The following is a 25,992-nucleotide window of genomic DNA, read 5'->3' on the forward strand; positions in this document are numbered from 1 at the left end:
ACCTAGTCAGCACGTACCGACTTCAGAAGGTATCCGGCCGTACGAAAAGTATTCTTTGGTACATTTTGTATGGGTATATTCATACCAACCGTCACGTTTACGCCACGGCAGGCTTACAGCAGTACCCGACATTTCCTGTTCATACCTTACAGCAACATCCGTCAACGTATCGTATCCGTTTTTTTGGCCGTCGTGGAAATATACACGCGAATTACGTGCCATGAGTCTGCCGCTTTGCTGTTTTGAACCAATTATCGATAGTGACAGTTGACAGCTGTTCAATCTTTCGACATGGTTTTGGCGCAAATATTTAAAAAAATAATAATTTTTTACGGAAATATTTAAAAAAATTTTGTCCATCATCCACAAGCTCCTTATACAGTGTCCGAAACTCTCCTTCGGTTTTTCTATCTTTTAACATGGGATGCACATCAAAACGCCTCCGTGCTTTTTTATTGCCTTCTTGAGCTTCTTCTTCCAACAACAACGCGATTATACATAATTTTTCGTTCGATAAACGTCGAAACATTTTTGCTGACTTGTATTCTGACGCGTAGCTACGAATGCACGTGTATGCATTCATATTGCAAGTACTCGACAATACGACATAAGCAATATTGCGCCGTATCGTCATGGCCTCTAATGTATAAGTAAGCCGATTTTGCCTTGCACCTGGCCAAATTGCTGTAAACGTGACGTGACCGCGACGTGTAGGTAGATATGAATAGAAATGTAATAAAATGACATATTTGAAACGGAGTCGTGCAGTGCTGTTAAGTATGAACAGACCTTCAGTCGTATTTGATGGTTGGTGCTCGATGTATGTCCGATAAAATCTTCTCTGTTTGTTTATATTACTCGCAAGATGGGCAAGCATCGGTAAAAATTGCATAATAAACAACATGGGATACATTATTAGTAAATTGATCCGATTGTATTCCATGCGTTATAGCGTATTTATACAGACGTACCGCGTAATATTGACAACAATTATTTATTCGTAGGGGCCCTTCTATTATTATAACATTTCTCTGCCACAGGTGGACGAATACGATAATTTAAGGTGAAAACACACTAGATGGAACGGCACGGCACGTCTTCGAGGCCGATTAAGGAATGGTGTTCCCAGTTCATTGTAGTAATGCAGTGGGCAAATTGTGGGAAGGCAAATTGCACAATAGTGATATTTCTTTAAAATCATCCACAAAAACTCGACTTGAGGTAATTACACATGTAAATTTCTGCATGCTTGACAAGCATGCATGATCAATAATTTTGTACAAGCATGCTTGAGCGACTGTACCATTTTTTGCGCAACTATTTTGATTGTACAAGTGGTTTGGCTTGAGCTTGAGTTTCGAAAATCGATTCTGGACTGTCACTGATACACAGCAACCAACTGTTCCAATTGGGACCAAAAACTACTAAATGAAAAACATAGTTTTAGTTCAGTTTGATGTATTTTAAAAGTCTACCAAATATTATTGTAAAAATGTGAGATGCTATAAAAGAGTTGTAAATCATCAAATATGCTATATTCTAAAGAAAATTGATAACATTCTTTGATTTTTATTATTACATACCTCCTTTACGTTTCACTTACGATTACAATTCAGGAAAAAGTTTGCCTCTTATCCGATCGTTTTCATACTTAGCCATATTGCTCATTTTGGTCATTAATATAAGTAAATGGATCCTCCGCCATCACGATAGAGATAAAATATCGTTTAAAAAGCATTTCAGGTCCGAAGATTTTTAATCTCAGTGACATTTGGTAGTCATTAATTTTATACATAGATGGCGGTAGTAAAAAAAAAATTGGTGTTTTTATTCAAAATAATAATTTTTAATAGTAAATATTATTGTTGAATTTTTATATAACAATGAAAGTGTTTTTTTTTTAATATATACATTTAGAATGGTTATAATTTTATATAAGAACACACAAACATACATAGAAATGAATGCAACATTTATTAAACTTTTATTTATTATTTTTTGACGTCTAAACAAATTACAACAAATATAAGATTGTCCACTATTGAGTTGCTTTATGTGCTTTTTGAGATCATCATTACATAAAAACGATGATGAACATACATCACATTTGTATCTATATATTCAATCTCACTCTTACCGCAGAATGAATCTGCAAATGAGTGTTCAGATAGGATCTAGTAGAAAAAGACTTTGAGCAAAATGTACAATCGTACGGTCTTATTTCATTATGGTATGAACTATGATTATGTGTCATTAAATTACAATTTACTAACAACACACAAGTCACATTTTTATCCTTTATTCTCCCATGGTAGTATGTTTGATTATTCCACCTCCACTATTAAATGCTATTAAATGACCCAGGGTGGGTCTGGATGTGATTTTAAAAACCGCTCAGTAAAACATACGATTTCGGACAATCCTCGCCTCCGTATGCAAATAAATGTGATTCGAAAGGTAATATCTATTTGTAAAAGACATTTAACAGATTCTGCATTTGTACTCTCTGGTTTTGGATGTGCTTCGCCAAGCTGGCTTTCGACGCAAACTCCTTTAAGCACGTAGGACATTTAAATAGGCCTTGCCTAGTGTGCGTTCTCACGTGTGACATTAAGCTGTGCTTGGAAGAGACCAGTTTTAAGCAATATTCACATTTGAACGGTTCGTGTCCGATGTGAGTGCAGTTCATATGGTCCACCATTAGCTTAATTGATTTGAAACGTTCCGGACATCTTTTACATTTGTACTCTCTAGGTTTCCTAGGCAGCTTTAACTTAGGCAGTGGTTCTGGCGGATTATCGTTTCCATTCATTGTATGCAAGTATTCAGATTTATCATGATGTATTTTATATGGACTTTTCGTAATTAAAGCCTCATAGTTATGTGTTGAATTTCCAGTGTAATTACTTGTCGTCTCTTCATACCTCTACAAAATGAAATCGTTACAACATTTGAAATTCAGAGTTTCATTTTACCAATTAATTTAGGTTGTGGCTATTTGCAAGTACTATATCTGCGAATTATTGGCTATTTGCAGGTACTATATCTGCGACAGGCGCAAAGCCTTCTGCGCATGCGCGTGAACTTATAATCGGATTATAATTTCTTACATTTAATGTATTCTAGTCTTTTTATTAATCAATCGTTCATTATACATGAGGCAAATAAATTTCGCACGTTATTATAATAGATTTATATCATTTACTTAGTTCGCGGCTTGTACTTGTATGTAGGTATTATACGTTGTATATGATAATAATTTTCTAACAATTAATAATATTAACTAATTTGGATTATATTTTTTACTCTACGTCACTTTAAGAGTTCGAACTAAATTTTAAGAGGTTTAAAACAAAATTTTAACATTAAACACGCTGACAGTGGCAGTTCACGCGCATGCACAGAAGGCTTTGCGCCTATCGCAGATATATTACCTGCAAATAGCCAATAATTCGCAGATATAGTACCTGCAAATAGACAATAATTTGCAGATATAGTACCTGCAAATAGCCACAACCATTAATTTACTGATGTATAATAAATATATTTAATCATTTGAACCACTTACGTATAATCTATTTGACTTATTTGCATCATCAGCACATTTCATTGCGTCCACGGTGAAATTATAGATATTTTCAGTGAAGTCCCTCGTAAGTGTTATTCTCTCATTCCTCTGCAAAATACGTAGAATGATTTTATAACACTTCAAATAAAGATCATGAATTTCTTATATAAACAATATAGAGCCAGCAGTATGGCTCAGTAGTTGCGGTTATGTTTAGCACCAAGAGATTATTGGGTTCGATCCCGAGCTAATCTTTAATACTGCTGGTGAGACTTGGATATTAGTGACTCCAAGTAGATCGTTTCTAATCAGAGTTTGCCAATTTTATCTGATCATTGTTGAAACGGTTCCTCAAAATTGGCAAAAAAATCATCTGCTGTCACAAATCTTCTGTATTTAATCGATGCAGTGCAAACGATCGACAAGCGCCAGACAGACTGAAGCACAGATTAACTGTACGTGTACCTTATGCGTGCGCACTGCTCGCACTTACACTAAGCGAAATCTACCCAAAGTTCCGAATTTTGCCTTATTAAACTCGCCAGAAAGATCCAACTCAATTTTAATAATTGCACCTGTGCACATCGAAAGGTTACTCGTCATCTGATGTGCAATCTATCATTCGAGAATTGCGTTTAAAGCAGCCATCCAGTTAATCTGTGGTTCAGTCTGTCTGGCGCTTGTCGATCGTTTGCACCAAACCCATATTTAATGTATGTACAATTTGTAAAAAATTATGTACAAGTCTAAATCCATAAATGTATCAATGGCTTAATTAATTAATTGTTAATTTCGTGCTCTTCAGCTTCTTGAAATACAGTGATTTATGTAATAAAAATGCTGTATTGTTTGTAGTAAATTGGCTATGAAGGCGCATTGGGGTCTTCCTGTCAAGCCTTCCTGGTATATATCTATGTAAAAAAAAAAGTATGATTTAATTTAAACCACTTACGTATATACCATATGGCTTATTTGCATCATCTAATGTGTCTAAAGTATTTGAATTCATTACATTGCTTATTTGATTTGCATCATTTTTGACATCCACAATGGAATCGTAGGCACTTTCAGTCCAATCCCTTGAAAAAGTTACATTATCATTTCTCTGCAAGATAAAATGATGGTTATATAATATTTGAAATGAATATTTAACACACTTTAATGGTTAATTTTCTTCTTCAAATATAAAACTACTTACGTCTAAGACATCTGATTCAATCGCTTCATCGTTGGTATCAGTCGAGGAATCACAAAGATTAATCGGTGACTCTTTCTCCCAATCTAAGTCATCTAAAAAAACCTCTTCCGGTTTAATACGAAAACTCTCACTCAATCTTAGTTGAAGCATTTTGTCAGACTGAATACAGGCATTTTTAAAAGTATTGAACAATTCTATTTTGCATTTACACATCAGGCATATTATATCTGGCAAATTGTCGTGTTTTTCAATCTGCAAATTAAATTAATATTATTAAGTTGCTTTCTGGTTGAGTAGATTTTTCTAGTGATAGTAACAGTATTATAAGTTTAACAACAGAACCAACTTCTATGTGACAACAGTTCCAAATACGTTTCACCAGAGATCCAGAATCCTCAAAGATGGAGATAGACGTTGGAATTGAGGTGATTGTCAAACATAATCGGCACTCCATCGTTCACTGACTCTTTATTATAACGAAACTAAAAGATTATACTATAAGTATGATATGTGAAAACAAAATTAAGAAAGAATATATTACATAGATGCAATGCAATGAAAGTACAATGGGATTCTAAATTCATATCAGTAGAATTTTAAAAGGCAAACAAACAAAAATCCACATCCAAGTTCAATTTTTTGTCACACGTGTTTGAATGTTTACTTGATTACATTTGAAAACCACAATTTAATCACTCATATGTGAAGTTATTTCAGTGGTCAGGAACTTGGTTTGACTCGAGGTTTTGTGTCAAAATTTACATCAATGAAATTATAGAATTTTTTTTCAAGGTATTATGTGTGAAAGAAAGCCAAAGTGTTAATTTACTAAATCAAATTTAATTAATACAAAAAAGTTTTTAAAAAACAAACCTCTTTTCTAGTTTTGTATATAATATTAAGATATATAAATTATTATTTTGAATAAAAATGTTTTTTTACTACCGCCATCTATGTATAAAACTAAAGACTACATAGACGTCACCCAGATTTCAAATTTGCAAACTTCAAACGCGTGTTAAACGATATTTTATCTCTATCGTAATGGTGGAGGATCCATTTACTTATATTGATGACCAAAATGAGCAATATGGCAAAGTATGAAAACGATCGTATAAGGGGCAAATTTTTTCCTGAATTGTAATCGTAAGTGAAACGTGAAGGAGATTTGTAAAAAGGCGTATTTTTAAATACATCTGTTTATTTTTTTTATGTAAATATGCATATAATACAGCAACAATCGCAACCACAAAGAACATTTACAATAAAAGCTAATAATAATTTCTAAATATAGTCAATAAATTAGCATCTCGACGACTTTCAACTGCCATCTTTATAAGATCGAGTACTTAAAAAATAGTTTTTAATAGGCTTAATACAGTTTTTAATATTCGATTCGTTCCAAATATGGCCCACATTCAAGTCAATCAACGATTTTTTAATACAAATCGTTTTATCGTGGGTATCAAATTATTCTTTACCTTGTCTTAACATCTTACTATAGCATAAGTTCAATACCAAATTCACTTTTTATATACTTTTAACCTTTTCTGAACAATTTTATAATTTTGCGAGTGTCCATAAGAGCATCATAGAAGCTTGGTTTCAAACGCACTACACTATTCCTAGTTTCAGAATTATCAGTCTCGCAGTCACTTTCTTCAATGGAATCTCCATTGGATTAATTGCAGTCATCGTCAGTTTGACATAGATATTTTTTTTTGGGTTCGGTGATTATTGGTCACAAAGCGCTCGCCCAAAAGTCACTAAAATCTCTATAATGCAACATCTGGCAGCCGAAAAGTCCATCATACTAACGAGAACTCTATTGTCAAATATTCCGTATTCGCGATTTCCATGGAAAAAATCGTTTTTTTTTTTTGGGCAATCGCAATGTGAGTAATAATCCAATTACCCTTTTTTGGTCGTCTTATTTATATGTACATTTTTATTTATTTATTTACATAGATTATATACCAGGAAGGCCTAACAGGTAAACCCCAATGCGCCTTCCTACCCAATTACAAACATTTTTTATTAAATAAATCGCTGAATTCCTGATGCTGAAGAACACAAACTTAACTATTAATTAATTAATCCATAGAGACATTTATGGATTTAGACATGTACATATATTTTTACATATTGGACATAAATCAAATTCAGATATTGGTGACTTAGTGGGTAGGATGGTTTTTTGCCAATTTGATGGAGGAACCGTTTCAACAATGAAATCAGATAAATTGGCAAACTCTGATAGGAAACGATCGACTTGGAGTCACAAATATCCAAGTCTGACCAGCAGCATTAAAGATTAACACGGGATCAAACCCGCTAACCTCTCGGTGATTAACATAAACGCAACCACCGAGCCATACTGCTACATATATATATTGATAATACTTGTTTTTTCACAATGAAAAACAGTTGTTTCATATATATTATTTTTAACAAATTAAATTTAATATATATTTCGCAAATTTTAAATTAGAAAATCTCAAGTCCCCGGAATTTCCGGGCCCGGGTCTCAAGTTCCAGAACTGGAGACAGCAAAAAATCCCGGGAAAAAGTCCTGGGAAGTCTAGTCCCAGAACCACTAGTATGTAGTTTGGGAAAATGTTGATTTAGCACGCGCGCCATAGGTTGTTAACCATAAGAATACACAGTAAAAAGATAAGCCTTGCTTGTCAGTTATCAATGTTTAGACAAAAAGGAAGTTAAGGATACAATATTTTAACCACATTTCATATAATATAATCAGACTCAAAAAAATTGACAATTCGTTACAAAATAAATATAAATTTTAATCGTGAATACATACGAGTATAAATTAAAATAGATGGATTTAGACACATGTGAAATTAGTTATTTCACTTTAGCAAAGTCCTATACCTTCACTAGATGTATAAAACAATGAAAGACTTCTATAAAAATTATTATATTTATATAGTGATTACAAATGCTTTAAATTATATTGAATTTTAAAGCTTTTTCAGTAAACTGGTGTATATATTAAAATTATAATAAAAAAAACACCAAAAAAACTCTTTTACTATGAACAAGGAACTTTTCCTGATTAATTGCGATCATGATTTAATCGACATTCTAGTTTCGAACTATACTTCAAGATCAAATTTAAATTAAATAAGTTAATTGTGTAATTGTTGAATTTCAAATACTAACCAATTACAATTAGAACTAGATTTTCATTTTTCACCAAATTGTTATTTTTCTCTTAAAAAAAATACATAATTAGATTAACAATTTATTATAGTTATAAAAACAGAATGCAAACGTACGTACATACAATATTTGTAATATAAATATCAAAATTTAAAAATTAAAATAATATTAAGGAAAAATAACACGCCTTGAATTCTTCGAAAATAGGATTTCATCATTAAAAAAATGTACAATAGTCCCAAAAAAAACACAATGAACAGTTCACGAATATTATATTAATAATTCTTAAAATAATCACAATATCAACGAATCAATGAAAACACACCAAGCACCGAACTATGTAGACTTCTCGAAACATGAGAACGAAATATTGGTGAAATGCTTTTCCGAAATATAAAAACCATTTGTTTCAACACGTGTTTCGTATTAGCAAGGATTTACTGCACCGTTGTAGTATAATAATATAATGGCATAATAATATAACGTCATCTCGGAAATAGACTTTACACAGTAAAGTGGGAAATTCCCAGTGTAGGATAAGGATCATTGATCAGCTACATTGATTATTCACATGATAACATTTTATACCAGAAGGGCAGAGTGGTCTGCTCACACCCCCGATTCAGTAATGTTACTTTTTGGACCAAAAAAGGCATTTTTAAACGCCGAATGCGAATTTTAATTATTATATAGTCCTCTAGGATGGTGAACATTGACCTCTAGCCACCACCGTGGATCCGCCAGTGACACACACAAATATACATACACATACATACATACGTACACAAATACCCATGAATATAAATATAAATAAACATATACAAACATACATACACAGATGAATGAATCAAAACAGTAATAGCACATTATGCTATTACAAATCTCTTATGTCTAGTTTTGAAACACTTGTTTCTGAAGAATTCGATTTCATTGCATGGTCCTTAAGAGGGCCGTACACCTGAAACCTTAATTTTGTTACCGTTCCTTTCTTCGATATATATATTGAGTATATGTATATATTGAGTGAATGCGACAATATATATCAATATATATATATATATTGAGTGAATGCGACAATATATATCAATATATATATTGAGTGAATGCGACAGTTGCGCTTCGACCAGATAAAACGTATTTTAAATTGACAAAATCGAGGTCTCGTATTCTACTAATTTCTCCTCCAAAACTGGACCAATTTTTATTAAAAAAATTTCATCGGTATGAGAAAGATACTTTCTGTGCATCTATCGGGGTATTTTTTTTAAATCGACCGTTAAATAAGCACGCTGGACTCGTTTCGTGGGTGTAAAAAAGAGGCGATTTTATAGATGTTTGGCGGCTCCTAGCTCATATAAAAAATAATTAATCAAAAAAATAAAACGATAGATGCACCCCAATGGTGGATATCCATAGCATATTAAAAAAAAATTTCTCTCGTGCCATAATTAAGGAAGGGAGAAGTATAGTACGTTTGTATGGACAAGGCGCTGCTGTCCAGCCCTCTTAATATTCACGGTTGAATTGTAAACATTTTCAGCAAAATCTCGTTGTCTCTTTCCATTCTTACTCTGCAAAATATAACGTTTTTTTGGTTATAAGACTTGAAATGAGCAATCTAATATTATACATAATATAAGCTAAGGTGACCATTTTTCCCAAATTCAAAACCAGGATATTTTTCCCAAAAACATATTTCTAAATACTTCAATTACACTGTTCGACAAATGACGACTTTTTTTTTGGTTCAGAGACGAGATATGACTTTCCTAATAGATCTATGCCCAGTGAACACGAATCTGGTAATAAAAAATGTTGATTGGCTCGAGATTCGGAGATATGTGTTTTTTAAATCGCGTGATTTTTCTATATATTGGTGTTGTTCGGTCGATGTCTCAAAATCTGTCAATTTTCTGTTAAAAATGAATATTGGAATCTATATTCGGGTATTTTATCTTTCATTTGTAGTACTTTTCAGCTTTCAAATCTCTCTAAGTAGTCGTCCAGTTCAAATCAAAAGTCAAAAGTACGTATTTGCTATTGAAACATGTTTATTGGGATAATGTTCTGGCCACACTATTTTTTATTTTTGTTGAAAAGGGTTAATTGGAAGTGTGCTGAATTTTAAAAAAGCTCATACTAGTATTTACTCCTATTTACACGAATCTGAATTGAATTAATAAGGATAATATATTAAATTGTCTTTATATGAGAATTAAATAAAATTCCACTTAAAAAAATCATATTTCGTTTTATCACTGGACTATATATTGTTCATCAAAGTAAAAAATCCTTCGGCTGGTGCATTTATTCTCTGGATAAATGTAAACAATATTTGACCAATTTGCCAATATTTTTGTAAGAGACATCATTTTCACCCAAGACGTTGTATATTTATCCATCTATTAGATAAAAAAAATATATTACATAAAAAAGTATACTGGTTTTATCTCACGACTTACCAGGATAGATACCCAAAAAAACCAGCACTGTCCCTGTAAAATCAATACGAATGGTCACCTTAATATAAGCAGATATTTCGTTTCGAACCACTTACATCTGGTGTATTTGATACAGCTGTTTCACATTTGTCATTGGCTGGGCAATTGCAGACGTGTTGTCGCAACGCTTACCCCAAATCTAATTCTTCAAGTATGACATTTTCCGATTTCAACTGAAAATTCTCAGTTAACCCGGATTTAGCATTTCATCGCTCTGAATACAGACATTTTCAAAATTATTGAATTATTCCAGATTATTTTGAAATATAAGTCATATCATATGTGAAAAACTATCATATTATTTCAGCTGCAAATGAAATCCGCTGTAATTAGTTACCTCAATAGTTCTATCAATATTGCGGGCGCGTTTCAAATAGTTAAAGTATGAACCAACTCGTAACTGACAGCAGCTCCAAATGTATTCCACCGGAGATTCAGTATCCTCAAAGTTGGAAACGGACGATGAGATTTGAGAAGGGGATAAACAAAGACGACAATCCATCGTTCTCTAACCTTGAACTGAACAAGTGAAGAGGAATGTAAATGTCAAAACAAAGTTAACATTGATTGATGCTTTCAGTGCTGCCATTCCTATTTTGATGAAAGCGAAATCTAGACGATTTTTTTGTTTTTAGCCATGTGACAGGCTTTGTCTAATTTGGATATAAACAATTCTTCTTCTTAATGCCCTGTCCGCATCCGTACGTTGGCAACCACCTCGTCGATTATTTGAAGATATCCGCATCGGTTTTCAACGGCTCGGAACAGATCGTCGGCGCTCATATCGGTCAACATGCGCATGTTTCGAAGCCAAGACAACTTTTTCTGCCAATCCATTTCTTCCCTTCTATTTTTCCCATGGTTATCAAACGAAGAAATTCGTATTTTGGACCCCGTATCATGTATCCGAGGTATTCCATCTTTCTCAGCTTGATGACAGAAACAAGTTGCCTGCCTTTCCCCATCATGCCGAGGACAGCTTCATTTGAGATTTTTTGGATATGAATAACATAATGTTACGTACACCGTCGAGTAACATCCCAGAGACTGTGTGACCATTATAATTGGTTTCGAGGATTATCTCCAGGCTTAAGTACAAGTCGGCTAACAATGAGATACCCTGAATGCACTTAGCGGGGGTAGCGGTAACTCGGTCGCATTCCGGTAGAGTTCTCAGAACCCATATTTGAACTGACAGAACTGACTTCCGTGGCACATCTAGTTCGTGAAGATGCCCTGAGCGACCTATCCATTATAAGGCGGTACTTAGGCGATATCAAGACATTCTGGACGGAGCACTTCCAGTGCGTGTATCTCCTTAATCACCAATAAATGCTGTGATACGACTTTGGCCTTTTGCTTGGATCATCCACCCACCCCTACGCAACAATAATGTATTTTATTTGTTTATTAGTGCGGCTCTACGCTCCACGCTTTATAAGGGGCAGGTCTCTCAAGACATCTTCGACGTCCGATTTGTTTACCTATTGTTATGGTCACGTACTCGGATATGTATTCCCTCGACACCCAGTTCCACGGTATCGGTCACTTCTGCGAAGAGACCAAATAGTAGCCACTGTTTAGCCTACATGCACTTAGAGTCTAGATATTATTGAGGATGAATGGAAGAGACGCCTGGCATGTTGATGCACGTGTTTTATTTATGACAGCTGAAGACAGAGTGAGGTAGCTAACTCCGAACACAATCGAGTTGGTGCCCACTCGCAGGAAGGTGACCAAACTCGACCATGTCGTATAGCGAGCCGCCACAATATAATCCTTGAAACCGATTATAACGGTCACACAGTCTCTGGGATGCTACTCGGCCTAATCCGATTGCAACTACTCGGCGATGTACGTAACAATATAAACAAACAGAGAAGTTTTTATCGGACATACGTCGAGCACCAAGCGTCAAATACGACTGATGCTCAAATTATTTAGATCTGTCCGTGGACAACTGTCACTTGACAACAATATAACACCTAAAGCCACTTCTATTAATATTACATTTCTCTGTAACTATCATACCAACGAGAACTTGAGTGCCAAATACTGCGTATTCGCCATTTTAATGGTAAAAGTTGTCTTTGTGACCACCGCAATGTGACTAATAATCCAATGACCGAATGCGAGTGCGTTGTTCGACGTTGGCAGCAGTGGGGCACAGCGGCAGGACGGAAGGGAGCGGAAGAGGGAGACGGAGAGGGAGAGGGAGAGGGAGACGGCGGCGGCGCCGGCCCGCCGTCTATTCGTTCGTTCGTCTGCTCTCCTCCTCCTCCTCCTCGTCGTCGTCACGCACCACCCCTCCCCACCCGCCCTCACTCCCCGCCAGGAAGAGAACAGCGAGGAAGTGTCTGCGGCCGCAGAGGACGAACCGGCCGACCCAACCCGCCAGCAACCCTCGCTCACCGCTCACTCAGGTATCCTCATCACCATCGATCAAACCACACCTGTCACTTTCAAATTTCAAATCGAAACAAAAGAACATCATCAATATCATTTTCATTTATTTCGTATAATTACTATGCACTTTGACAGCTGATCATGTTCGCGCCTAATTGTTTTTCAGATATCTCATCGTTCGTACATGATCGTCGTTTTGCGGTTAATTGCCGCCCGCGATGCTCCAACGTGATTCCAATTAGACCGAAATTAAAAATATGTGTGTGTGTGTGTGTACGAATTGTCACCGACAGATATAAATTCGATAACTTCAATTATAAAGGTCGCCCGAGATAAACGGAACGATTGTGTGCAAATATATACATATACACGAAACGCTACCCAATTATACAAAAAAAATGTATGTCATTAGTGTACCGTTCGATTTAGTTAGTGTCGGTCGATTATTTTGTACGAACCCTACTAGAATACTAATAGAGCGTCTCGGTACTAATTATTTTGAGATAATATTCCGACTTCATTTGTTTTATGGTTTTGAAATTATTTAAATTTTCAATATGTGCGCATTATTCTATATAAAGCATTGATGGCCTAGTGTATTTTTAAGATGAAAATAATCACACTTTTCCACTTATTGAGATTAAAATATCGTACAACATAATTAAAATAAGAAATCAGTATATGAATCGTTATAATTGAAAGTAGCATAAGTCCACTTTTCTTCATTTCGACAAATATATTGCAAAACATTAAATATAATGTTTTGCGTTTAACTATAATGTTTGCGTTTAATACGCTTATTCTGCATTTCCAAGACAGGACATATCGAATTAAAAAAAGTGATAGCAATTTGTGAATTAAGTCAAACAGAAATAGTGTTTTTGGAACTGAAAATTTTAGCCTTCGACAAAATTAATCTAAATAATTTACATAGTTACAATTTTATAGTAGCTCTGTAAATACATATAATAAATAAATGATTTCAAAACAAACTTGTCATCAAATATTGTTATATTAATACATATTTATTCTAATTTAAAATTTATCATTATCTATGTATGGACGATAGGGTTTTTAAAGTTTATTATTATTATATGTAGATGAAAATGAACAATTCTGAGAAGAGAAAAAACAAAAATCCTAGCATTCAAAAAATAAACTTCCAACTAGAATCTTATTTGAAGCATAGTGAGTGTATCGGAAAAAAATATTTGGTTTAGGATTAATCTTTAAAATGGTAAACGGACTACTAGTCATATGTTTAACCAGTCACAGGACAACCGGTCGCTCTAGATCGGTCACACGTGATCACCCGTCACACTAAAACTGGTCACGAGAAAATTTGTCACGCAAAAATTGATCACACCCAAAAATTCGAGCAATTTTTAATTTTTGGGTGTGACCAGTTTTTTTGTGACCAATTTTCGGGTGTGACCAGTTTTCTCGTAACCAGTTTTAGGGTGTGACCTGTTTTAGTGTGACGGGTGATCACGTGTGACCGATCTAGTGCGACCGGTTGTCCTGTGACCGGTTCGCATTTGACTAGTAATCACCAAACCCTTTAAAATATAGCGATAATCGAATTATTTTACCTTTTAATATTCAAATTCGAGCTTTAATTACATCTTCAGATACTATTCATGCTTGAACGATTCCAACTCTTGATGTCCAAAGTGATATTGCAATACAATAAATGATTTTTTATTATTTCAGATTCCCACATGAGTTTCGACGAGGACTATGAATTGAACCGACCCCCATTCTCTAACGTTAACACGACCTAGTCAATATGAGGTTAACCGGCTTACTAGTCTTGGCGACAGTCATAAAATTGGCGTCGGCTTTACCCCACATATATCCCGTCAGTGACGCCCACTCGACCGATCACACCGATGACAAAACCAACGACGGAACTCCTCACAACATCGACGAGAGCAGATCGGAATCCGAGTCTGAAAATATACCGAACGATACTAGTCCACAGCTGAACGACAAAATCAAACTGCACAGGAGGAAAAGTATCGAAAATGAATATTCAAAACCGACTGAGAAGTCGACAACTGATGAAAAGCCGCACGGTCAGCTGTGCGCTCACAAGTTCAACACCGTAGCTCGAACTTCTCGCGTCACCGTTGACGGAGCTCTGACGTCCAATTATGACGACGATGATTTCGACGATGAGGAATATGGTTAATATATACTAGTACCTTAAATTTACTTATTAATTTGATTTGTTGAGGCACTACGGAGATACAGACGCTTTTACTATTGATGAATGTAATTCAAATATGATACCTGGAATATAAAGTAAGAGTCATCATAGTCTACCTTCTTTCTCGTTCACTCAATGCGTTGTGGACATTTCTATCGCCTGGAATCTGGTGGACGATCCGCTTCCACTCTTCCCGGTCTTGTGAAAAGTTGAAAGCAGCGTTTAACCGTTTGCTCGCGGCCGTCTTCTATGGAAGCTTTGGGCGACAAGTCTGTAGTGCGGCTGTCTTCCATAGAATTTCTAAACTTTGCACGGGATTTTGAGCCTTATATGCGCCTATTTCAAAAGGTTCAAAATTGGTTGAATATATTACTGAGAGTTGAATGCCATCTATTCAATTTGCTTAAAATGAATATATACCAGTCAAAAATTAGTTTTTTGTGGAACCATACTGAAACCTCGTTTATGTGACGTCACGTCTTCAATTAATGAAGAATGATTATTTGACAATTAATCCAAAACTACGAGATATATTATGTATTTTATTGTATAAAATAATACTTTATGTGTTAATTAACATATCTGGTTACTTGAGTAAATATTAAAATCTGTATTTAACCTTTCCACCGCGTACGACTACTATACATGTCCTAGCGAACATGCCCTCAGCGCGCGAGACACGCATAGATGTCTTAGAAGTTCCAACCTGTATAAGAGCCGTCTATTGTGTTAAAATTTTATAACTTGGTTGAAAATATTACTAAATGTATACTTTACCAAATTCAATAGATGGCAGTAGTCAAAAAAAATAAATATAGGTTGTAAAATTCAAAAAAATATTACAATCTATATTTATAGTCGAAAACGCGATAACAAAATCCGCAAAAAAGCATCCGCGTACAGGGCATGTTCGCTAAATTTGGTGACGCGGGCAAAGGGTTAAGGTCGAAAACTCGATTGCCAAATTCGCGAAAAAGGCGGCGTACAGGGCTTGTTCGCTATATTTATTGCCGCGGGCAAAGGGTTAAGGACGACCCTGTCGGTTATTTAATTTGATCTGACCATTTTGTGGGAGACCGTCCTCTTGGTCGCCTTCCTAGTAGTGTACCAAAGACTGCCAGTTTCTTCCGGGCAATATGGCCAAGGTTCGAAATATTCCTTTTCTACATGTTGTGGAGTCTCTGAAACTGCCAGCTTTTTGAGGATGTAGATGTTTGTACATCTTGTCGTCCAGCAGCACATTTCAAAGGCATTTAACATGTCAATTTCAATTTTTTTTACAAGCTTTTTAGTTTCACTCTGTTGGTTCAATGATAATCCTGATCGTCCAAAAATTGTGATCTGATTTTGAACCACTTCTACTCTTCAGGTCGCTTTGATATTTTGCCAACATATGGGGGTTAGCTAACATTGAAGTAAGTTAATGTCTCCGACATTTAGCCAGAGTTTATTCATTATTCATTAAAAATTACATCGGAATCTTGTGTCAGATTGAATCGATGACAGCTAGCTGTCCAAACACGTCTTTCTACCGCCCCTCCACAACTCAAAAGCTAAACAGTTGTAACTGTTACTTTTTTAACGTCCATTTCTCGACTCACCACTCTGTTCACTAGAGATCACACTAGACGGATTTTCGTTTTTCTCATTATATGTAGAACGGTTTTTCCATATCTTTGTCAGACTGATCATTGCCGTTTTCGCCATTCATATTCATCTGCAGATTTCCGATTGGCATCCTCCTTCTCTTGAAATCAAAGCACTAAGGTAGATAAAATCGTTGACTTGCTCATGGTCATTTTAATAATAGGATACAAATGTTGTAAAAATCTGTAGTTCCTCCATAAGTCTGCAAATGTATTTTCGTTATATGTTGAAGAAATGTTATTTAATATACTGTAACTCTCATCATATTGTATTGTCATTTCAGAAAACAGAGAACCCATCTTAAGCAATTTCACCGTACCCGGAGTCGGAGTTATAAAAGGCGAGCATTGCCCTCCTATGACCAGCTATTGCTACGCTTTATGGACTGAAAATCCGCAAAATGGCGACATCACTATCCTCGGCCAAGGTTTATATCTCTCCACCATACTCTTTCATAAGCGTTCCGACCGTTTTTAATGTGATTCCAATCGCAGGATGCTGGGAATTATCCGACAGGCACGATCCATGCAAGGCCAATGAGTGTCGCATGGACAAGCCACCGTCTCGCGCCGACCTGACGACCAAATTCTGCTGTTGCAAATCGCAATTTTGCAACGTGTCTCCGACGTCTTCGCTGCCTCCATATGATCCACGTACTGATAGTCTCTTTAGCGAACGATCGTTTGAATGTACAGTGCAAAAATTGACAACGATGTGTTTATGTTTCAGTCGTACCCATTGGCATCATGTCGGTGAGTCCGATAGTGAACGTTACCAAATCTGAATACCAGTACATTATACCGATCGCTGCGATCGTTCTCGTTGTACTCGCCGTGTTCACTTTGATATACATCATTTCGAAGTGTTTCACCACTGAAAAAGAAGCCAACGTTGACGGTAGAAATCTTGTCTTCATTAAAACGATTGGTAGACTCTGACGGCGGTTGTAATGAATGTTTGAATTTATTTTTCAGGGAACGATATTGGGAGCAATGTGGAAACTGGAGGACCTGGATTTTCGTGCAGTGCTACTTGCGTCGATAATCTTAAGCTTCACGATAATATAGGTATATTTAAGCTGAATTAAAGAAAATTTTCAATGTTCAGGCAAAGTATGGTTCAGGGATTGTCAAAGTTTTGGTCTATGGGAGCTATGAGAGTGAAAGGAATGAAATGATGGTATTGTTGTAGACACAAGTGTTTAATTTGACGGGCGGGAAGGAAGTAAAGTAGTCGCCACCAACATGAATGGTGACACAAACTTGAACATGTCGTAGGGCTCTTGCAGAACCAAATATTATCTCAATTGCTACCCAATTCTAAAAAAGTTCTGGAAAAAACCTTCAATCGTCAATAAATAATACATATTTTTAAGTTACTAAACATTAGTAGACATACCTAACTTTGCCTGGAAATCTATTTATATAAAAATCAATGTTTGTCTGTGTGTCTGTCTGTCACGTATGCGTTCCTATACCATTCTACCAATTGCGATGAAACTTACATGAGTTATTGTGTGCATGACCGCGATGGTTTCTGTAAAAAAATCGCCCAAAAACGGTAATGGGAACGGGAAAGCAGGAACGAGTGGCATTGCAACACAATAACATCAAATGTGTTCGCCTCGCCACCTGCGTTGTTAGGGTAAAATAAACAAACGATTGAATAATTTCAAATGTGTTAAATTATCATCATAAGTAGTAAGTTTATCACAAGTAGTAGTTTGTTACTGAAACGCATGCCGGGTTCAGCTAGTTCTTATATAAATAATGATAGAAGCTATGCCTCATGTACAGAGAAATGTAATAATTATAGAAGTGGTGAAAATAATTAATACTGTAACATAGGAACAAGAGAGAGAGTATCTCTAATTGCATTCGTGGGTGAACAATAGAAACCCCGGATTAAGCTAACGGGACTCAGTAAGTGCCCGAACAAAGGATATGCTGGAGTTCTCACAGACCTGGGCGAGTGCGTGCGTAAACAATAGACTCACCACGGTAGACCTTTACATGCCTAGACAATAGATACAAAAATGGATCGGGGAAGCTGCGGTGTGCAACTTGTCCTTTATAAGGAGGCACACACTGTAGATCAGATGATTCTGGAGTGAGCGACGGTTTCGTATGGACCTCTGGAATCATTGAATAAATGCTGTAAAGCTAATTTGGATTATGAACCCACCTCTACGCAACAATATGGCCATCGCCATACTTTATTATTTTCCGCCACAGTCTTTGGTGTTCGATATATATCTGATAAAAATTTGTTCATATTACTCGCAAGATGGGGAAGTGCATCATTAACATTCACAATGGGCGGAAAATTAAGTATGGCGATAGTCATACTGCAATTTTAAATAAAGTCATACTGCATTACTGCAACACTTTAAAGCCTAGAGCCGCTACTATTATTATAAAATTGTTCTTTTGTACTTCAATTCAAAGAAGATTGTGCTATTTAACCATTTTTTATTTGATAGGTTCTGGTAAACATGCAAAAGTATGGCGTGGCTCTCTAGGCGGTGTACCAGTTGCTGTAAAAGCGTTGCCAGCATCTCGAATGACCTTATGGGCTAGGGAAAGAGATCTCTACTCCATGCCTCACATGCGTCATCCAAATCTCTTACAATATTTTGGTACCACACATTTTTACTAGCACGTTTAAATAGATTTACATATAACGAAATTTACATATGAAATTGTTGTCTACTGTCAGGTTGTGATACACGGCCTACGCTGGAAGGCCCATCAGAGCATCTGTTGGTCTTGCAATTGGCGCCACTCGGTTCTCTGCGAAATTTCCTTATTGATCACACGCTAGATTGGGAAGTTTACACGAACATGGCGCTCGGAATCGCTTCGGCTCTGGCCCATTTGCACACACATATCGATAAAGACGGTGAGCTTCATATCTACATTGGATTATCGAAAGTGATCTAAAAGTATAATATGAATACTATTTATAATCAATTTCAGGTCAATACAAACCTTGCATAGTGCATAGAGACGTCAATTCGTCTAATATCGTAGTACGAGCTGATCTGTCGTGCTGTCTTGGTGACCTGGGATTGGCTATGTCTCTGCCCGATGTCAAGTCTCATCCGACGCAACCTCAAAATCACAGAATACAAGAGGCCGGAACCCTTCGTTATTTGGCGCCGGAAGCTCTCGAAGGTGCCCTCGATCTGAGAAGGTGTGCAGCTTCACTACGAGCCGTCGACGTCTACGCTTTGGCACTCGTGCTTTGGGAATTGCTCTCACGGTGCAGTACGTTGCATAGAGCGCCCGGTCCGTTGGCTTACGCTCCACCGTTTCAAGCCGAAGTCGGTGAGTTTTGTGTACTTTTAATGTCGTTAAATCTTCAACTATATCTATGTGAGACTGAAAGTATGGAAATTGATAGATTTGAAGTGGACGGGGAAAATTTTTCAATAAATATTGTTTATTAAAGGTGACCAGCCGACGTTGGAACGTATGCAAGTAGTAGTTGGAAGACACAAAGCTCGACCGTTGTTTTCCACTCGTATGCTGTCCATTCGTGCTACAAGACTAGCACGTGATACTTGTGAAGACTGTTGGGATCACGATGCAGATGCAAGGTGAATATCTGCCGATGATTTTGCAATGCATATATTCTGAATTTGTTCTTTAATTTGATTTGGATTTTAGATTGACCGCTGTTTGTGTCGTGGAACGTTTGACTGATCTTAAAAGCATGCGACCTGCTCCATCACCAACCATCAATAGTAATGATTTAAGACCGCCCACTCAACACCATGGTAAGGATATATAATATAAATGTATTTAATTTAAAAATGTATATAAGTTTTTTCAATGTATTATGTTTCACAATTTTAGATAGTACGCCGAATTGGCACAGTCCGGGTTCGTGTGAAGATAAAAACTCCAATATAACATCGTCGGTTGTGTCGAATGCGAATCTAATAGACTTTCAGGCCAATGTATTACAGAAATTACCGCTACAGCCTCACCAAGGTAGGAATCCGTGTTTGGAACGAAATCTAGCATCAGTCGGGTACGATGATAGGCTCATCGACAAATCACTAAAAGACATGCCGTCCAATTCGCCGACAGCTCTGCCCAATACCGACTATGGTTCTAACAATTACATCCGAGTTGAACACTCAAATTTGGTGCAGAATATCCAGAATGCGCCGCAAGATTTTTCCCGGCCTGAAGAACACACCGTGAGTGTTGCAAATTTTGGACGACACCCTAATAGGAATTACCAGAATACCTATTCGGCTCCACAAGAGGTTCCGAGCCACGACGACCAGATCGAATTTCGACAGATGGCTCGTCCCGTCACACCTATAGGCTATGTTCAAAACGACGTCAGCGGAGATGTCAACGGTGCTGTGTTTCCGAACGCCGAAGGTAACCCATACGGGTATCCTGCCAAGCGGAGCAACATGCTCCAAGAGGTGAGTCAGCCTCGTTGGGGTACCAAACGCTTGAGAGACTTCCTGGACTCGAAGTTGTTTAAGAAAAAGTCTGTTCAAAATCAACCAGTGCCTTTAGAGACTGAAGTTAATTTGGTATTATCGAATGGAAAGCCTGTTAATAATATGAACACGACAAACGGTAAGTTTATTACGTCCGTAGTTTTGAATGACACCAAGGGTAAGTTGAACAGGGATAATTCCGATGCGAGCGATCCTTGCGTCGATAGGCCTTCCAGTCTGCCAGGTTTGGATTCCGTCGTCGTAACCAGCGCCGCTCCAACGGAGAGACTGCAGAACGAGACCGGTACATCTACTAGTAAAAATTTGAACTATTTAGAAAACAACATGTGCGCAATATCGCCGCCCAACCGCACCATTTCTCACAACATGATGATTAAAGTCGACGATAAGATCGGATCCGACAGTATAATAGCCGGTTATAAAGAACTACCGGCTTATGCCATCGAAAGTGCAAAAACGCCCAATCAGGTATTCGCAGTCATAGTACCGAAACCGGCCGTTTACAATACAAAACCGAGTAACGATGTCGCTGAGTGGCAGCATCGGAACAATATTGAATTGCCACCTAAAGTCAATACGTCTAAGCAACGGTATAGTTGTAACGATGAGTCAGATAGCAAAACCGAGGATTCATTTAAGAAATGTAATCGGAACTCTTACAGTGGTGAGTTTGAAGTCGGAAACTTTTGCAAGTATAATAAAGACGACGATGCTGCCGAGAATGGATTAGGTATTGACTATTCTAGTAATAGCGAAGACGAGCATATGTTATTACTGTCGGAGAATGGTGGGTCTAAGATCACGATGAGGCAACGGTACGACGCCAAATCTAGTCACGATTCCAATAAAAAGAACAAGGCGTTGTCTTCGTCGCAGTCCATCCAAGAAAGCGGCAGCGGACTATCTAAAATAGCGGCCGAGAGCTTTTCCAGCTTGTGCAGCAAATACGGCAAAAGCAAGTACGAAAACTTAAAGAACGACATGTCGGACTTCAAAACAGACAATCAACCGTTACTCCTAGCCAAAGACGCGGCTTCTATCAATCATCGGAATCGTAAATTCCGACTTTCCGTATGTCGGGACGATGGCGTCGACCTGAACAAGCAGGCTGGTTCTGTCGATTCTAACGATGACGCCAACGACAGTGAAAAGACCCTAAATTCTAATACTAAATGCAACGGAGAGGATACGTCTAGTGATGAAGACGTTACTCTGCCGGAAGAAGCGCCGAAGAGGAACTCGAACGGCTTCCGGCCGCTGAGCATCAAGCAGAATCTGTCGAGGCAGCACTCGCTCGAGCTGGTCAGCGAGTTGTTCTCGTCGTCGGCCGATCTTACCCGCCTCAAAGACCCGGCGAGCAGGATCAAGACGCCGGGTGATGTACCACCGTCGGTGAGGAAGATGCGCGGCAGCCTCGGTTCGAGGATACGCAGAACAGGCTCGGCGAAAGAGAGCAGCAAGACGGCGTCGAACAGGCTCAGCCTCTACGACGATCGAATGATGTTCGGAAATAGTTTATAATGATTTTTTTTTTGCAATGCAATACCGTAATAATATCACAACTATCTTTATTATGTAATGTGTATTATGTCAATCATGTTTCAGGTGAGAATCATTATTAGGTTTCAAATTAATCGTTAGTTAGCGAACTTACTAATAAAGTGATGTTATGTATATTATATGCACTCTATATATACACGTGTGGTGAAGTTTTGTATACTATACGTGCGCGGTTTCGGTTCTAATCAGGTCAACGTATTTTGTGTCGTTCATTTAAGTTTTGTATATATATATATGTATACAAAAAAAATGTATATATCCAAAATATATGTGTACAAACAGGTCTGTTACTGAGAGTTGGCGCGCTCTCATACTCAAACAGAAGCGCGCGAAAGGGACAGAGCGTCTTTTTAGTATTGAATGCAGAATGACAGCATACTATACACCTATTCACCGACACTGCACAAGCACATTTGTTCACGCGAACTCTCAGTAACAAACCTATACATATATTGTCGGCATGAATTGGCAGGTTTAATAGTCGGCCATTTTGATTTCTAACATAAACATATGTACAGTTGGCAAAATCAGAAATGATATTCATTTATCGATAATAATGTAGTGTGGAAAATGTCAGTGTTTAAAATATTTTTTTTATTAAATATTATACTATCCATTAAAATCTTGTAATAACCACATTCGGCTACATACACAAGTTGCGAACAAGAGTATAGTTGATAACAAAAAATCCCACGGGCCACTGCAATGTCAACTCATGTACATTTCCAATAGCACTGATTAAAAATCAATGCCTTCATAGCGACCTTGTTATATTATATTATTTAATTTCTATTAAATGATCGCTAACTGTCAACTATTTGAATATCACAGGCTGGTGAATGTTAAATAATCAATAAGGTTTAAATAATTGTGACATGTAGCACATTTATTTAGTGTGGATTTATCAAAAATGCACTGTTATTTGAAATGCCAGTAGGGCTGTATGCCAGGCTTTCCAAGCAGCCGGATATTGGTTATGAAATCACTGAATAATTTTTTGATATACCAAATGAACGTCTCATTTTGGCGTTGAGCTTTTCTAGAATCGAACGACATAAATAATGATGAATCGTTAGCGCTTAACAAATTACATACACAAAAAAAAGATATTCAATATTAGCTAGTAATTTTCAAAAATAAAACAAAAGAAATTTAAAAAAAAAAAAACAATATTTGAATATTTTCAAATTGTAGAATGTGTATTTTTTGTACTGCTGAAAATAATGATACATTTTCTTTTATACATGTACCTACACATATACATATATACAGATGTATATTTGCAAAAAGGATCCAAATCTAATAATGAAATATGTACCTTGTAATATACATACATATGTATATGTTAATGAATTGATGAACTTATCGTTGAAAAATTGGACTCGGCTTGTATTATAACTTCAATAAATCGATAAACGTTATGATTTTTGTGGTTAAATCTAATACCGGTGTTGCCGCCTTTATCAAAATTTTATATATAATATCTTTCGCATGATTATATTTGGTTACTCGTGTGGACTGGGTCCTTTTTACAGAACTACGTCTATTTACATACACATATGAGTAAAAATGAAAAAAGTTATATTTACAAAAAAAAATTCAAATAATTTTTTTAAATTATTAATTATTTAATAATGCGTTAAGTTATATTTAGCCAACAATAACATTAGACGAATTTTATTATTATATAGTTTTAGCCGAGAGGCGAAAAATTTTTATTATATCTACCTATCAAAATATTCGTTTGCATATATACAACATATGTATTTGCAAACTTATTTTTTATTTTTTATTATTATACATATATTGTTATTGTTTTGAAAAGTATTGATCTATTATAGCAATTTTAATAGATTTCGACTTGTGAAGAATTCAACGGAGTATTTACAATATAACCAAAATGGTTGTGGTTATTTGCGGTTCTATATCTGCGAATTATTGGCTATTTGCAGGTATTATATCTGCGACAGGCGCAAAACCTTTTGCGCATGCGCATGAACTTATAATCCGATTATAATTTCTTACATTTAAACTATGCTAGACTTGTTTAATCAATCGTTCATTATTTTAATCTTATATGTTTAATCAATCGTTCATACTACGTCACTTTACGAGTTCGAACTAAATCTTAAGAGGTTTAAAACAATATTTTATCAGTAAACACGCTGACAGTGACAGTTCACGCGCATGCGCAGAAGGCTTTGCGCCTGTCGCATATATAGTACCTGCAAATAGCCACAACCATAAAAAATCAATTGATTTGAATTGACGCGATTGTGACATTCTCAGCTAAGACAGGCCTGATCTTGATTCTTAGAAACATATGTTTTATGTAGAAAAGAAACAATCATTACAATTTTTATGATGATGTAATTTACAATCGATGCGATTTTACTGATTACATTTTTTTGATATTAAACCAATTCCGTTCAATTTGGATCCAGTATTTTCTGATATTATGATTTTGAAGAGAATACTATGATTCATAGATGGTTAGTATTGGGCCCGGTATTAGAAACGGCCTGTCATGTGACGGCCTCTTTTGAATGTCTTCGGATGAAATGGATTGACGACACTCTACCTATATAATAGCTATATTGACACATTTCAATTTATTTTTGCAATACCTAGTATTTAGTCATTATAATATTATATATATGATAATTGCTTTTTTTTTTTAATAATTTTAATATTGACTGAGTCATGTGATCGAGATGAGAATTAATCTTCGAGTTTTTTTTTTTTTTTGTTAAGTCGGTAGTTTTAAGATGAAATCGAGTGATACGCAAACACGGTCACCCTTCTCCTTCCAACCCTCAACTCACCCTTATATACACGTGATGAAAATTTAAAGAGAACACCATATTTTGCCTTACGAACCTTTTCTCGAAAACAATTTATTTTTTTAACGATACATAATGTACATTTTACTTTGTGTGTACATATGTACAAAAATCTAGAGTTCGTAGTGTGTAGGAATTTTGAATTTTGAATTTTTCACCCTCCAAACGGTTAAGTTCGTCGAATCTTCCTCGTCCACTGGTTTAACGTGTGCTTTCAAGTCTCGAGGACTTTTTTAAGTCGGAATTTTGCGATGCGAATTTGGTGTAATGTATGTAGTTGTACGAAACGTGTATCGGAACTTTTTATACTGACGTGTTCCTGTGTGTGTGCTTATCTTCTGATTTCGAACTCGCTTAATTGACAAGATGTGATGTGATGTTTGTG

At 36.3% G+C, this 25,992-nt stretch overlaps 2 protein-coding genes and 1 long non-coding RNA gene across 4 annotated transcripts; 1 reads left to right on the forward strand and 2 right to left on the reverse strand.

Moving 5' to 3' along the window:
* Positions 1-1,952: 1,952 nt before the first annotated feature.
* On the reverse strand, positions 1,953-5,315 carry LOC143913762 (uncharacterized). The gene is made up of 5 exons (XM_077433746.1): positions 5,113-5,315; positions 4,767-5,018; positions 4,521-4,673; positions 3,569-3,676; positions 1,953-2,926 (listed from the first exon to the last, which is right to left on the reverse strand). The coding sequence occupies exons 1-5, from the start codon at positions 5,218-5,220 to the stop codon at positions 2,465-2,467; spliced, it is 1,083 nt and encodes a 360-aa protein (XP_077289872.1). The 5' UTR covers positions 5,221-5,315; the 3' UTR covers positions 1,953-2,464.
* A 2,888-nt stretch (positions 5,316-8,203) lies between these two features.
* Positions 8,204-11,020, reverse strand: LOC143913249 (uncharacterized). 2 transcript variants are annotated; one of them, XR_013260697.1, is made up of 3 exons: positions 10,788-11,020; positions 10,507-10,664; positions 8,204-9,520 (listed from the first exon to the last, which is right to left on the reverse strand). It is a non-coding gene; the product is annotated as an uncharacterized LOC143913249 (long non-coding RNA). The 2 variants fall into 2 exon arrangements; XR_013260698.1 differs by lacking the exon at positions 8,204-9,520 and having other exon boundaries at positions 9,694-10,664; positions 10,788-11,019.
* A 1,615-nt stretch (positions 11,021-12,635) lies between these two features.
* Positions 12,636-24,347, forward strand: LOC143913915 (uncharacterized). Its single transcript, XM_077433973.1, has 12 exons — positions 12,636-12,873; positions 14,570-15,045; positions 16,999-17,142; positions 17,210-17,368; positions 17,445-17,612; positions 17,690-17,782; positions 19,198-19,353; positions 19,434-19,616; positions 19,694-20,044; positions 20,169-20,316; positions 20,387-20,496; positions 20,576-24,347. The coding sequence occupies exons 2-12, from the start codon at positions 14,646-14,648 to the stop codon at positions 22,723-22,725; spliced, it is 4,062 nt and encodes a 1,353-aa protein (XP_077290099.1). The 5' UTR covers positions 12,636-12,873; positions 14,570-14,645; the 3' UTR covers positions 22,726-24,347.
* Positions 24,348-25,992: the final 1,645 nt, after the last annotated feature.

The sequence above is a fragment of the Arctopsyche grandis genome, chromosome 6 (genome assembly GCF_051622035.1).
Source record: "Arctopsyche grandis isolate Sample6627 chromosome 6, ASM5162203v2, whole genome shotgun sequence".
Classification (NCBI taxonomy): domain Eukaryota; kingdom Metazoa; phylum Arthropoda; class Insecta; order Trichoptera; family Hydropsychidae; genus Arctopsyche; species Arctopsyche grandis.

Bases quoted from the DNA above. Each gene is read 5' to 3' on its own strand.
- LOC143913762 (XM_077433746.1), bottom strand. From the start codon at position 5,220: ATGGAGTGCCGATTATGTTTGACAATCACCTCAATTCCAACGTCTATC. The intron at 4,674-4,766 runs GTAAGTAGTTTT...TTTATCTTGCAG, and splicing joins TTGAATCAGATGTCTTAGAC to AGAAATGATAATGTAACTTT. The intron at 2,927-3,568 runs GTAAGTGGTTCA...TTCATTTTGTAG, and splicing joins ATAAGTCAAATAGATTATAC to AGGTATGAAGAGACGACAAG.
- LOC143913915 (XM_077433973.1), top strand. From the start codon at position 14,646: ATGAGGTTAACCGGCTTACTAGTCTTGGCGACAGTCATAAAATTGGCG. The intron at 17,783-19,197 runs GTATATTTAAGC...TTTATTTGATAG, and splicing joins TAAGCTTCACGATAATATAG to GTTCTGGTAAACATGCAAAA. The intron at 20,317-20,386 runs GTGAATATCTGC...TTTGGATTTTAG, and splicing joins GATCACGATGCAGATGCAAG to ATTGACCGCTGTTTGTGTCG.